General features: G+C 48.1%; 1 protein-coding gene across 8 annotated transcripts in view; it reads left to right on the top strand.

Moving 5' to 3' along the window:
* SMARCA2 (SWI/SNF related BAF chromatin remodeling complex subunit ATPase 2) overlaps positions 1-14,613 on the top strand; it is a 192,762-nt gene that overhangs the window by 135,290 nt on the left and 42,859 nt on the right. For 5 of the 8 annotated variants that reach the window (XM_080819931.1, XM_080819933.1, XM_080819932.1 and 2 more), the window contains exons 28-29: positions 2,602-2,819; positions 11,080-11,133. In XM_080819931.1, the coding sequence (XP_080676057.1) occupies positions 2,602-2,819; positions 11,080-11,133 (272 nt within the window). Of the gene's footprint in view, positions 1-693; positions 790-2,601; positions 2,820-11,079; positions 11,134-14,613 lie in introns of all 8 variants that reach the window. The other 3 variants (XM_080819935.1, XM_080819937.1, XM_080819938.1) reach the window with 2 other exon arrangements.

Raw genomic sequence — 14,613 nt, 5'->3', positions numbered from 1 at the left:
TTTTGTTTTGGGTTTTTGTTTTTGTTTTTTCAAAATTAAGGGGAGGGGGTGAGCATAGACCTATCCTTTTCACAACTTCCCCCCTCTTCATGTACCCCACTGAAAAGAAAAACAATGAGAAATTTTACAGCAGGAAACTGAAAGGGAAGTGTCATAGTTGTTTGGGATTTTCTTTAAGGAGAAAGAGGACATTGTATTAAAATGTTTGAACTTGAGGACATGCACATTGCTTTTACTGACATGGAGTTAATGAAAAAAATTCTTTTATACCAAAAAAAAAATCATCTTCGATTACTCCAAAAACATGCAGCCTGTTTTTTCTTAAAAGCACTAAAATGAGGTTTAAAATACAAAAAAGAGAAAGCATAAATTGTTTTTAATTTTGTAAAACAAATTTGAATATTAATTTGTTTTCTTATTGGCTTAATTGTGAAAATGAGAGCAAGAACCAGAAACCATCTGAGCTAAAAAACCTCTAATTCTGCTGCCTGGAATCATAAGGGGGGAAAATATGATAAGTAGTTGTCAATATTAAAACAGGCTGAAGGAGGAAGGCTTCGGGCCTTGTAGTAGGTAGAATGAAACAGCAGATTTGAGTATCCACAATCCTTTCAGTATTAAATTTTCAGTAAAATAAAATTACTTGTATATGAAAACATAGCCTTTCCCAGCTCTCTTTTTTTTCCTGATCAGCTGATGAAGAGACTAGCAGCTCGCTGCTTTGCTGGCTTGTTAATTTTATCCCCACTAACTGTGATTTCCGATAGCCGGCCTGCTGATAGTGGTAAGGTAAATATCCTTTTTCGTTGCCGTCTTGAAGATTCAGTAGAACTACATCCCAGGCATGTGTAGGTGTGTAACACATCAAAAGCCGGTGTTCTCCGTATTTCTGTGTGCAACTGGGTGCCTGAGGAGAGCAGTACCATTAACTGTTGACAGCCTTGCATGCTGAATTCATTATTAGCATGTTCCGTCTCCAAGATTTGCGGGACAATTTCCTTCTCTTCATCTTCGCTTAGCTGCAGTGTGTTTAGCTGTATAGTGGGTGTCCTGCTTTTAGGCAAATGAATATTAATGAAATAATGTGGAGCTTTTTTTTTTCTTTTTTCTTTTTTTTTTTTTCCTCCTCTTCTTCTTTTTCCTCATAACTCATCAGATCTCGCCTCCTTCATAGTGGTTATCTGAACACTGTAGGATCGTGATGGAAATTGTCTTTTGATTATTAAGGCCTGGCCTCAGACTGTCCCTTAGGATTCTTGTCTGTGTGCATGTTGCTTCTGATGGGTTTGCACCTTGGAAAGATGCATAGAAAACATTCTTTTAATCCCACCAGCATTTTTCACATGCCAGGTTGTTTTGTGTTCTGCACCAGGTTTTCTTCATAAAACCTTTCTTTTTCAGGAGGCATTGTACACAAGTGAAAGAAATTATGTCTGAGCTGTAATCACTCTTTATATTGATTGTTATACTCACATGATCATAAATATTAGCCATGTTTGGTGCTGTGGAGAAATGAAGGTAATTGCTTTATGATTAGGGCTCTTTCAGCTACGAGAAAGGATTGATTAACATTTGCATACTGGAAGCAATATTGAGAGGCAGGAGGAACAAATAACATCAGTTATTTTGTGTGAGAAAGCAATCTTGAAATGTAATGTAAAGGTTTTTTGTTTTTTGTTTTTTTAATTTTTCATGGTCAAATTTCCTTTTATCTACGTTTTGGTTTTTTTTTTTTTTTTCCCCTCATTGCAATTTTATTTTTAAGTTCTGAGGTTTACCAGGTTGGGGGGGGGCGGGAAAAGAAAGTTTAAACTTCTGGGTCTGTCACATGGATCTTTTAGCCATTTACGAACAGGTTTCTTTTATACCTGGTTGTTTTTATAGCTATTTTATTATCTCTCTGCATTAGTGCTGCTGGCTGTGGTTTAAAGCAAGCGTTTGCAGGTAATTGGAAAAAAAAAGTGTTTGTTGTTTGTGAGTGTGTGTGTTCCTTATCAGACGATTTAAGTACGTTTACCAAGGACTGTGGCTTTTGTACTTCCTGTTTCCTTGTTTACTAATTGCTACATTAGAACAAAATCTGGATGGAATTCTGATTTGTGTTGTGAATCATGAGTAAATTGATGTAAAACCTCCAAGAAGGGTCAGAGCTTATGTGATTGTAAGGATGTATTTTTAGAGGGACTTTTTTTTTCCTTCACCCACCCCTCGTTTTGTTTTGCTTTACCACGCCCCCCACCTTCCTTACAGTAATGAGACAATTAAGGTCTTTTTCTTACATAGAGCTAAAATTTCATTTGGATTCAGTTATCTTTCAGACACTTAAATGTATAGCTCTTTTTGTACTCGTCATTTCTTCTCACGATTGGTGTTTCCGGCTTTCAACATATTTTGTTCACGGATTAGACGTGGTTTAAAGATGCGTTGATTCAATATGGCGGCCTTCGCTCTTCTCACTTGACTGGTTACTGTTAACTTCCATTTTTTTTTAATTATTTTATTTCTGTTTCATTTTATTCTTATTACTCAGGTTGCCTTTTTAAACTTGTCTTGGTGATTCTCCTGTCTTGAATTTTCCTCCTTCGTTCCCTGCCACACCAGGCCATTGAAGACGGCAATTTGGAAGAAATGGAAGAGGAAGTACGGCTCAAGAAGCGGAAAAGACGAAGAAATGTGGATAAAGATCCTGCGAAGGAAGACGTGGAGAAGGCCAAGAAGAGAAGAGGCCGCCCTCCGGCTGAGAAACTGTCCCCAAATCCCCCCAAACTGACGAAGCAGATGAACGCCATCATCGATACTGTGATAAACTACAAGGACAGGTGAGTGTTTCACTCCTACGCTTTGATCGTCTTCGCCAGGAGCAGGTTTGATACTCACCGCAGAGCAGGATTTAGGGAGGCATGTGCTGGGACGTTCAGGTTCTTTCTCGTTGATGTTTCACGGCTTTTGCCCCAAAGGTGTCAGGAACCGGGGACCTTATTCACCATGGCTACCATTGCTGTTCTGGATGCTGTTTGATCAGCTGCTGTTGGAGATATTTGGAAACAGGAGTTAAGGTGACAGAATTAAGGTCTGAGCTGGAGGACGATTCTTAAAGGATCTCGGAAGTAGCAACCTTTACGGGGAAGGGTTTGAGAGTGGTTGTATGAAATTCGATTTTGGGGCCGAGTTGTTAGGGAGAGAAGAACCCTCGCATACTGAAGGTAAATATTTCATGTCAAGATTCTGTTGAAAGCGGAACAGATGCTTGGTCAAAAATGCCATTCCTTCTTTCCTTCCAACACACTTGAATGTCTGAGCGCTTGTTTTGACCATCTCCTCCTTCGTCATGATTCTACTTAGTGTGGTCTGTCAGCAGACGTGACTCGTGTTCGTGGAACTTTTCAGCGTAACGTTGAGAAATCAGCGTAACGTTGAGAAATCTGTGCTCGACCCTGTTATCCCCAGACCAGTGTCTGTCAGCCCAATACGGTAGATAAACTAGTTGGGCGACCTTTTCGGTAGTTGTTTTTGGTTTCTGCTTGATAATCACGTGATCTAGTTTTCATAGGAAGATCACATCTCCTTCCGATTGAAGAATCGATAGGAAACAGAAGAATTAAACACTGTATTTCTCTCGATGGCATAGCGGCATTGATCACTTTTTGGTTACCAATTTTGTTTGGGTTTTTTTGTTTGTTTGTTTGTTTTACATTAACTAGTGTTGATCTGTACACCTGCGAGTGTTTAACATGAATAACTAAGTTGGGATTTTAGTTTTTCATTGTGACTTTAGTGTATGTTTTATACCAGGAAGAAAACCTCATTATAAAGGTGAAATAGTACAAAAAGGAAGACACTTTCTACCCAGAGGTGGCGTTGTTTTGTTGTTTTTTTGTTTTTTAAGATTTTATTTATTTATTTGACGGAGAGAGAGAGAGATCACAAGTAGGCAGAGAGGCAGGCGGGGGGAGGGCGGGAGCAGGAAGCAGGCTCCCCGCTGAGCAGAGAGACTGATGCGGGACTCGATCCCAGGACCCTGAGATCATGACCTGAGCCGAAGACAGAGGCTTTAACCCACTGAGCCACCCAGGCGCCCCAGAGGTGTTACTGTTATCTTCGTTCTAGTATATGTAAGGAGTTTCCAGAAGCGGTGCAAAGTGGCAGGAGGAAGTATGTGTGAAGAAGTCAGAATCTCATGCCCCTCTTTGTGTCCCAGATCTTTTAGGTTCTCTGCTCACTCTTTTTACCCTTTCTTCCTCCTCCTCCTCCTCTTCTCCTTCTGTTGTTTTTGTTGTTGTTTTCCCAGTGCATCCCCTTGTGTATTTCTGAGGTGGCAACAGAGAGCAGCCCCATTATATGGGGTTTTGATGAGCCTGCTCATTGACAGGGGAATGACAGCCATCCAAGGAAGAAAAATTTGGCCACAGGCCCATTTCTTTGACCAGAGCAAACATGCAGACCTCCCTGTAACCCAGAGGCCAGAACTCTGTCACGTTTCTCTCCGTCCGCAGCCCTCCCGGCAGACGTACGCCAGGTGGGAACCGTTTCCAGGAAACCAGCTTGGACAACAGTGCCTTATTTGAACAGCCCCTGTTGCAAGGGAAAATAAGCGGGATCCCTCCCGCATATGCCACCAAATCTTTTGTCGTTGTCTTAGAGAGTGCAACACCGGTCACTTTGCCCAGGTGTGCCTTAGTTTATAACCTACTGGGGGAGTCTAGGGCCGAGAAGAGGGTTAGAAGCTGGGCCTTTTCTTCCAGGGATGGCTCGCTCCTCTGTGCATGGTGTAAAAGAGGTCACCAGCTGGTGGACCGCATATTGCCAACAGATTGATTTATCTCATGGTTCGTGTTGTTGGGCTGGGGGCAGGGAGGACAAAAAGAAAGCAAACACCTTAAAACTGGCGAGATTTAGAAATTTCAGGTGTTCTCCATTCTTTGCAAAAAAAAAAAAACTAAAGATCATGCTGCGTCCTACCCAAGTCTCCCTAAGGTCGTAGTTGGTGGGAGTGAAGACGTGGCCACCCGCGCCCCACGGGCTCTCCTGCTCTGGGGCACCCCCACTCCCCCTCACCTGCTGTCACCCTTCCCGCGTGGAGGGCTGGAGGCCATTTGCCATCAAGCCTTTCCCACCTGGCCCACTCGACTCCTTATATCACCTGCTGGCTCCTTAGCCTTTTGGGTTTATGCCTTTCAGAAACCCATAGCTGGGGGCTGGCCACTATCCATCCCTTACCCTCAACTGAGCCCGGCCCGGGAGCTGACGGCACAAGCCCCCGTCTGGGTTCAGCTCCCCATACTGGCGTCTGCACTCCCGCCTTCGCTACCTGTGGGGCACTGGGGCAGCTGCCTCGACCTCCCTGAGCCCGTGTGCCTCATCCACAAGATGGAAGGCTGCCTGTAGCTGCCTCGAGAGGCCCTCCGTGAGTCTGAGGACTGAATTCGGGCCGGGGGAGTCGTCTCCTTCCTGATCGCCAGCCTCTCAGACTACTTGGAGCCCCTCGGGTGGGTCCATGGAGCTCCGGGGTGCTTGAAAGGAGGTGTCCTTGCTGGTAGGATTTCCGTGCTTTTTTCCCCCCTGAAAACAGAAAACACGGTTTCACTGGGACTGATGATTGAGCATGTCTCTGCTTGTATTGTAGGGGAACGAATATTTAAATATTTTAGCATGCAGACATTAAGTCCTTTTTTTTTTTTTCCTTCCCCTCCCCTTTCTCTGGTTTCAATTACTTCTTTAACCCTTCCTTGCAACGTACCCTCCCAAGGCCCATCCTGTCGGCTTCCACATTCGGGCCCGTTCTAGGGGGCACGTTCCCAGTAGCTGCCGCGTGTTTCATGGCCTGTGCGTGTTAGTAATCTAGAAAAAGCACTGATTCTGAATATTTCTGTGTTTTATTTCTCTTACCAAACTTGGTTCTCAAGTAGGAGGCTCTCAAATTAGGAGGGCCTTAATTGGATACATTGTTATATTTTTGTTGGTTTTAGAAAATACTGCTGGGAAATGTACCTACCCTCCATGTGGTGAGATTTCTCTGCCATTAAAGTCAGCTACTAATATAGCAACTCAACCTACCTGTGCGAGAAATACCAGCCGTAGTCACCTCCCTCCTATCACCTCAGCCAAATGTTAGGGTTCTGACAGTCGTACAGATTAGTGATGTATTAAATAAGAACTGCCATCTATATTTAACTGATACATAAGAATTAATTAGCTCTCATGAGACAGTTTTTTTCAAAGTTCTTGCATGATTCTGGGACAGATGTATCTTTCTCTTTTATAAAGAACTAGGATAATTTAAGAGTCTATTTATCCCCTTTGTTTTCAGTGCCAGGCCTGTTTTTTTGTTTTGTTTTGTTTTGTTTTTTAAGGAGGATACTTTTTAAAATATGACCCCAAAGAGCCAGTCATTTTGTGTGATTCATAAATGTAAACTCCTTTGGCAGTAACTGCTCTCTAAAGGTAATCCTGGTCAGCTACTACTCGTTTCCATCGTTTTCTTTCCCCAAATCAAGTAGTGTGAGAAGGCTTTGTTTTGACTTACTATATTGTGCATTGTTTTCTGTTTCTGTAGAAGGTTTTAAAAAAAAATCCTGTTGTAAGATTATGTGCTATTGAACCTCAGACTTAATTTATTTCAAAAAGGGATTCATCCTGATGTGCATTTGTAAGCCTTTAAAATGGCCCCGGAGATGAGCTCTAGAGCAAGGTGTGGAGGGGTAGGGTCTCGGAGAGACAGCTGCCCCAAGTCTAGAGATGGGCTTAGACTTGCCCGGATAAGGGAAGGATTCTAGAGGGATTCCGTGTTTTAGCTCTCCCTGGTCTGTCTTCCCACAACACAGGTGTGTCCCCCACACCACCACGTCGGACAGACCGCCATCCAGCCTCTGTGTGTGTACCCCCAAGGGTTAGGTTACTGGGTTAGGGGGCAGTTCACGGCACCGAAGGAAACATCTAAACACAAAAGTCATTTCCCATATGAAAACCGATTCAGCCTGCTGTTGTCGAGGTGTTTGTTCTCTGTGGACCTTCAGAAAGTAAACCCATTCCTCATTTCAAGAAATGTCCTTTGTGGACAATGTACCCACCTTACAACATTCTCCTCGAGGTTGAAACCCCTCCCTTTGCTTTCTGAGTGATATCTAGATGTGCACCTTTCGGTCCCCTTCCTTGGGTACCTCCTGCTTTCTTCGCGTCCCGTTTAACATACAGCACCCATCATTCCGCCTGTGTCCTCCTGCCGCAGCACGGGGTGGTCAGCTTCCTTGGGCTGGATACCAGTGTTCTGTTACCGTGACTCAAGAGTGTATTAAAGTTTTCCAGCAACTCTGACACAGACTTAACCTTTATGGAACACGGGCTTGTTGAAAAGCTGCCATTCCCCCAAAACATGCAGAAAGCTCTTTTGTCACTTGATGCTGCCAAGGTTAGCCTTCAACTAAGCATTTGATTTTTTTTATTTTTTTGGAACCTGTACCTACTGACTTCATTCCTTCCCCTGTCAGTTCCATTTAACTGACTCATGTCCCATCTTTCCAGTCTACTGTTATAACCTAATTTTTAGGCCTTTTAAAAGAAGGTTTCCTTCTTTAAGTTCTTTTTTTTTTTTTTTTTTTTTCGGGCATCGGAAGATTTGTCATAAGCTGTTGCTGAGAAACTTCTGAAGGGCAAAGGACAGGTCTCTAGCCTGTGCCCCCTGAAGATCACTTCAGGTTCAGAGGAATGTGGCAGTCAGTAATCCCTAACGTCGATTAGCCATGTGCAGACTCACATGACCATGCCATCATGTCACGCACATTCATCTGTCCTTTGTCAAGACTATCAAGAAAGGCTAAAACCAAGAGGCAACCACGTTCGTGGCCTCTCCAGTCTATCCACCCAGAAACCCCGCCGAAAGAATGAAATGAGGTTGGCCCGCCATGGCTTTTTCTAGGAGACCCCCTGCTGGTACTCAAATGATGTTATTTATCTTCCCTAAATAGCCCCGTGGCATCTGAATAATTTCTTCTCCGTTTTTTTACCGAGGGTCCAACATCAAGCATAGCAGCCTCAAGTTTCCTTTTCCGTGTTGACATGGGGACGCGGGCACCCTTCTTGTCTTCTGACTCCTTTCTGCTCTTTGTGATTTCTTAAACACGGTAAGAAGCAGTCCACACTCCTTCAGGACGTAATTCGTTTGCAACCGGAACTTGTGCCCGTGTGAAGGGCCTTCGTGTGCTCTGCCAGTAGCTTTTGTTCAACGTTTATTGTGCCTCGCTTTTCGAATCTGAGCCCAGTTCCCATCCCTGAAGAATCTGGACACAGAAGATGAGGTCGTCTCATCGCCTCGCTCCCTGACCGTTGTTGGAGGACTGTGGCCGGAGCGTTGCAGGAGGACAGGCCCTGCTGTCTGCCAACAGTTGGGACTTCAGGTCCAGCATTGAGGACAGACACAGGGAAGCAGTGCAGGAGGCAGGACATACCTGTCTGGCCGGTCTGATGGGTGGATGAAACCCTGGCCTACGGTGGGGGCGGGGGCAAGGCTGGTGGCCGCTGGGCTCCTTCCTCTCTGACACTCTTGAGGCTCTGCTGTCCTCCCTGAACAGGGACTGTCCTCTTCTTGCCCTGAATTTTAAGAAGCCTTGGTGTCCTGTCCAAGAATGGTGGAAAGCTTTGGCTTGTTCCGAATTTTAGCTGTCCTCACTTGTAGAAAATCATTCCTTCATGCTGGAAACATGTATGGCATTCCTTCCTTGCTTCCAGCCCTGTCCTACAGAATAGGGCCGGAAGGTAAACATAAACAAACAGAAAACCCTCAAAGTGCTTACCCACTTGCTCACCATACGTGCGTTGGGGGACATAGTCCTCCTGCCACGTGGTCTTCCTTCCGGTAAGTGGCTGGCCAGGGCAATTCAGGGATGGCGGGGTCACATGAGCTCATTATAGGAGGACACAATGACATTCTCTTGTGTTTAGGGTCACTTTTAGGGGCAGAAAAATACTATCATTATAAAGACATTGACTCCGGGAATGGAGAGCCAACATTTCATTTCATTCCATTCCATTTTAGCACCTTTCCATGGAAGGACTCGGTAGACCTCCACCCTTAGGACGAACTGTCCTTGCCAACTTCCTGCACATCCCGAAGTCCCTTGTAGCATTTCCACCCCCGTTTGAGGAAGGCTGAGCTGCGGGCTTTGAGGGTCCGCATCCCGTCAGTCCATTCTCCAGAAGCAGTGGGCTCCTGTTAAAATGTTGCCTTATTCCGAGGTTTCCTCTCGCGTGCTTGACCTGATGTGTATCAGTTACCATGTGGGGCTCCCCAGCATTGAGCACCACCCAGAGGCTTCGATCCAGCGTGCACTGCTCGTACCACTGTTCCTCCTGGCCTTCCAAAGTAGCTCTCTGGTAACAGAGATGTTTAAAGCCAAATCCACATCCCCCTATTCTTGTTTGAACTCTTCTGTTGTTGTTGTTGTTGTTGTTGTTGGCATTTTGTACCTTTTTTTTTCTTCCCCCACCTAAAGAGATCAGATCGCTGACCTGGGTGGGTCTGTCCCCATGCACTCCTTACCCGAATCGCTCAAAATTTCTCTGCCGGGATCTCTGTTGTTCCATGCCTTGCGATCTCCAGTCTTCATTAGCTTCGGCTCCCGGAACCTTGCCCATCGTTCAAATTATTTCCATCCTGCGCTCCAAACTAAGCTAGTATTTCTGGTGGCCACGTTTCTCTTCCTCCGCTACTGCAGGTCCTGTGACCCCGTGGTCTGTTTTCCTCTGTATCCCCATGGTTAACCTAATCACCAACGCAGCATCCCAGAGGCATAGCAGAAAAAGCATTCCCAACCCCATACCTGATTCCTGATAACGCGCTCACATCAAGTGCCCTCACCACACGCACGCCAGCATCTGTCCAGGCCACGCTTCTTCCGGGGGCCGTCCCGTGGCTGGCCTGGCCTGCTGCCCGTGTCCCTTGCCTCCTATCTGCTCCTCGTCCTGCCTTTCTGGGGTGTGGATCCGAGCCTGTCTCCCAGGTAACACTGCACACCTTCCCTTTGCCTACCAGATAAGGATGATCTAATTTCTGAGCACAGGAAGGGTGGTGATCCACAGTCCACCTTGATGGCCTTTCCACCATCGTGATCCATCACGTCCCTTCTCGTTCTCCCTCCTCTTTGAGACGTTCCAGCTCGTTCTCTCTTTTCCCACCTCTCTGCTCTCCCCGGTCTATGCTTTTCCCCACTCTGTCATGCCTCGAGCCCTCCTAAGAGCCAGCAGTGGCTCCAAGAAGGGATTTTTCTAGGCGGCCCCATGTAGGCAGCGTATACCAGAGAGAGCTGTCCTCACCTGGAGGAAGGTCTGGACGGGAGGGCAGATTCTGCTGCAATGTCTCATGCCGGGCAGCTGCTTGGTTGGCCGCCGCACAAAGGGACACCAGTGTAGCAGGCCCAGGATGGTTCAGGATGGCTTCCCTGGAGGCCATGGAAAGGCCAGAGACCTCAGGTGGTGTTTCCTGGTCCTCTGCAGTGGAAGGGACTTAATGCAAAGACTAGAGGTCTGGGAGGCAGAGCCAGCCGCCTGGGTGGTGTCCTCTGGAGTGCCGTCCCTAGGCTGGCTGCTGTCACACTGTGCACTCCAGCTCTTTGAGGTAAGTAGTAGAAGCCAGGCTCGGACAGGGACAGGCCACAGCTGCTTCCGGCAGGTCACAGCCCCCTTTGGCCCCTCCCCAGCCAATGCTGCCTGACTTGCCCTGCTCTGGGAGCTGTGGAGGGAACCCGCGCCCTAACGCTCCCCCGAACATGTGCAGGGGGAAAGGGAACCGGAGTAACGGGCTTTCGCGTGTCTAAGAGAAGCAGGACAAGCCTCAGAGATGCGAGGAAATCATTGTTTGTCCCCTACCAATTTCTGGAGAACTGTGCATTCTCTCCACGTGTGGTTCCAGGCATAACCTTGTGTGGTCTCCCCCCAAACCCCCGGAGGAGGTGAGGCAGGAGGGTGAGCGGTCCGAGGCTTGGAAAAGTGAACCGCCTTCCCCCAAGGTCACCCAACGGAGGAGGAAGAGCTGGGCTGGGACTCGAACCCAGGTCTTCTGACGCCGGTGTTCTTTCTACTCTACCACAGGTGTAACGTGGAGAAGGTGCCCGGTAATTCTCAGTTGGAAATAGAAGGAAACAGGTCAGGATCTGTCTCGTATGCCCTTGTCTCTGAACACAGGTATCCCTTGGCCCAGCTGCAGACCGACTCCGAAGGAGCCGGAAGCACATTTCTCCGCGGGCCCCGCACCCCCCGACCGCCCCCAATGGGGTGGAGGTGCCCAGATCCCCTAAAACACCGGCCGGCCGCGGGGCTTTCGCAGGTGTCTGTGCGCGCCTCCATTCGGTGTGTCCGCGCAGGCAGAGCCCCTCTTCTTCCCCGCGGGCTGCTGGGGCTCCCGGCTCCCTGAGGGCGCAGCTTCTGCCTCCCGCCCGCGGGCCCCTAACTCGGGGCCACCTTGGTGTCCGGGTTTCCGGAACGGCGCCTGCGGTGCGTGGTGCCTGGTGCGCAGCTGTCTGCGGGGGCGCGGGGAAGGGCGCACGCCCTGTGCCGGGCTTCCAGAGGGGCCCCCGCGTGCAGAGGCCCGGCGCCCTGGGGGCTGCTGCTGGGCTCCCCTGCCCCTGGTCCTGAGTGCCCTGAGCCAGTCCCTTTGACCTTTGTGTGCTTTTGCTTCTGTGGCTGGAAAATGGAAATGCCCTTCTCCTAGAGATTTTGGGAGAAGGAGGTGCTGTTGGTGGAGTGGGAGAGGGGGATGGGCAGGATTTTCCCAGGGTGGAGCTTCTAGTCCTGCACTGAAGGTTTTTTTTCCCCTTTCAGTCATCATGAACTTAAAAAATAGGTATCTCGTTGTGATGCTTGACCATCCATATTCCATTTCTGTTGGTTGACCCAGTGACATCCTTTACAGCATCTTTCTTCCTCACTCGTGGTAGGATCCAGTCTAGGGCCAGGAGGAAGAGGCATCGAAGCTGCTTCTCTAGTGCATTCCAGAACGAACACCCATCCCCGGGTGTGCTTGCAAGGCGATGAAACGTGGGAGTGATTGGTGCCTCCCCATGCCTGTGTGGGGATGGGACCGGCGTGCAAGACAGTCGATTTGTTGGTAATTCCTGTGGGTGTTGAGGAAATAGCACTGAGCCCTGGAAGCCAGACCCTCTAACCCTGGTGTGTATGCCGGATGTCAAGAATCGGGTTCCGTTTCTGCCACTGGGAGACAGAACTCCATCTGGATTTGCATTTGGGGATTGAAACAACATATAACTCGGAGTTTATTAGTTTGACCGCTTTAAATAAGGAAGCAACTTGGTTAAACACTCCCCCTCCCCCCTCCATTGCTCCCACCCCAAAACATGGAAAGGACGCTTTAATGGTCTAAATGGTGTGATGCGGCTAAGCATCCAACCCAGTAAACAGGGCAGACATAAGCTCCTTTTCCCCTTGTCCATCAGAATGGTCATGTGACCATGAAAAGTGGATTAATCCCAACTTTAAAGGGTACCGTAAGCCTCCCGTGTCCTGCCTGGGCTTTTCATGGAGGTGATAGGGCTGTATGTAGGTGGGACCTAGATAAATCCGTTTTTACACAAGACACATTCAGACTGTGATTTTTAGCAGTTTCGGGCCTTGGCATTTGCTCCGTGCTCTGGAGTCTTTCTCGTCCCTTACTGTCCCATGTGCTTCTCTTCTCCGTACGCCCAAGTTTATGATGTGTGTTGTTCAGAGCTTGTATTAGGGTAAACAGAATTGAAAGTTCTTTTCATGTGTTCAGAAGCACTGAGCACTTTGTGTGCCAGTCTCTGTGCAAGTACTGAGAACAGGGTAGAAATGAATCCAAGGGAATGCCTTAAAACATAGCTGGCAAGGGCTATGAAGGAAGAACACACACCCAGTATGAGTATGGTGTGTAGAGGGAGGGCGGGGAGGGCCAGCGCAGGATATGTGAAGGCATTGGGTCACCGGGTCTGCTCGTGCAGAGTGGGGATCCCCAAGTAGGCCCTGGGGGAGGGGCATGAGGCAGAGGCCCTCGGTCCCCTGTGCATGAGCCACCATGGTGATAGGGAAAAGCGGGACCCTCTAGAGACCATTCGGATCCCAATAGGACTGGATCCTGCAGGGTAAGGGAAGGGGCCAAAGCGTGGGACAAGGTGGTGGGTGTGAGGACAGAGGTGACTTCTCAGACGTGTGACTGACAAGACTGCACAGCAGACTGGATGTGAGAGGGGAACCTACAGATCGCCCTGGGGTCTCTGGTAGGTGAATGTTGTGCCGCCACGGGAACGTGGGGGGAAGGACGGGTGGCGTGTGTGGGTCCCACATGTGGAGAGTGTGCGTGCACCGCTCCCCTGCCCAGCGCCCTCCCTCCCGGAAAATCCGATTTCTCTCCGTGGCTGTAAATGGCCCTTGATGTTGCGATCATGTTGCTAGTATTGACTATCCCTTCAGGACTAGCCAAGAAGCTCTTTTAGACGAAATTTATTTTTAGCAATGTTGGCACCAGACATAGTTCTCTCTTTAAATAGGGGAGGAAGGCTAGGACTGTGGATCTAGGGCCCAAGCCCTTTGGCATATAGTAGCTCTAATTAGATGCGAGAGACGTTGTCATGAACTAGGACACGCTTGGAGGTGAAGAGCCTTGCTTCCTGCATTGGATACTTGGGGCTCAGCCTCCCCTTCCGTAGCTGTAGCCTGGTGAGGTTGTAGCCTCCTGCATTGTCTGAAATGGTGATCCCCGGGCGAGGTCCTCAAACTTCTGTCCCATAGCTTCTTGGAGACCCCCTGGTGCAGGGAGAGGCTCCAAGAAGTCTGACCAAAAGTCCCGTACTGGGCTTCTTTCCACCTAGTGTATCCCAAACACCTTCGACCAACAAAACCCCCTTTCCCAGGGAAACCCATTGAAAATCGATTAAGCTTGTGTTCCTTGGAGCACACTTTGGGAAAGGCCAAACTGGAGCGCAGGAGCTGCATTTCGTCCAGGGAGAATTGGCTCGGGGAAATGTGGATTTCGGAACTTTGTTTTTCCTTCCTGACAAATACTGGTACTTGTCGCATGTTTAGTCAAAGAGGCGGCTTGGACTCCTGGCCACTTGGCACTCAGTTTACGATGCTCGGCTGGGGTTTTTTTTTTTTTTTTTAATTAATTAATTTTTTTTTTTTTTTTTTTTTTTTTGAAGCTGGAGAAGGCTTTTAATGGAGGAGGCAATATCCGAGGCAGGGAGGAACTGTATCAACACCCATGTCTCACACCGCCTTGTGTCCCCAGCACTAAATGCTTTACCATCACTTTAAGTTCAGCAAATAGGGAAACTGGGAAAAGCAGAGAAAGTCTGCTCAGCCCCCTCGGCCTCTCTTGGACATGAGGGAAGGTGGTCACTAAATCCGTAGTCTGGCAAGGGCAATTTCAGAGGCTGACACTGTACCTGGCTACGTACAGTATTGCTCGGGTGGTTGTCCTCGGACATCTGTGCGTACAGGAAGTAGGACAAGGGTGCAGGTAACTCTGTCATTGGAGCAACCGTTATAGAAATACTTTTTCACAGAAAACAAAGCCTCTTGGGGTTCTTTCTTTCATGTGTTCTTCTCCAGGCCAAGCTTTCTAAGGACCTCGCAGACTGTCACTTGTGC

The sequence above is a fragment of the Martes martes genome, assembly GCF_963455335.1.
Source record: "Martes martes genome assembly, chromosome: 12".
NCBI classification, from domain to species: Eukaryota; Metazoa; Chordata; class Mammalia; order Carnivora; family Mustelidae; genus Martes; species Martes martes.
The sequence above is the reverse complement of the archived record's forward strand: the minus strand, read 5'-3'. Positions and strand labels throughout refer to the sequence as shown.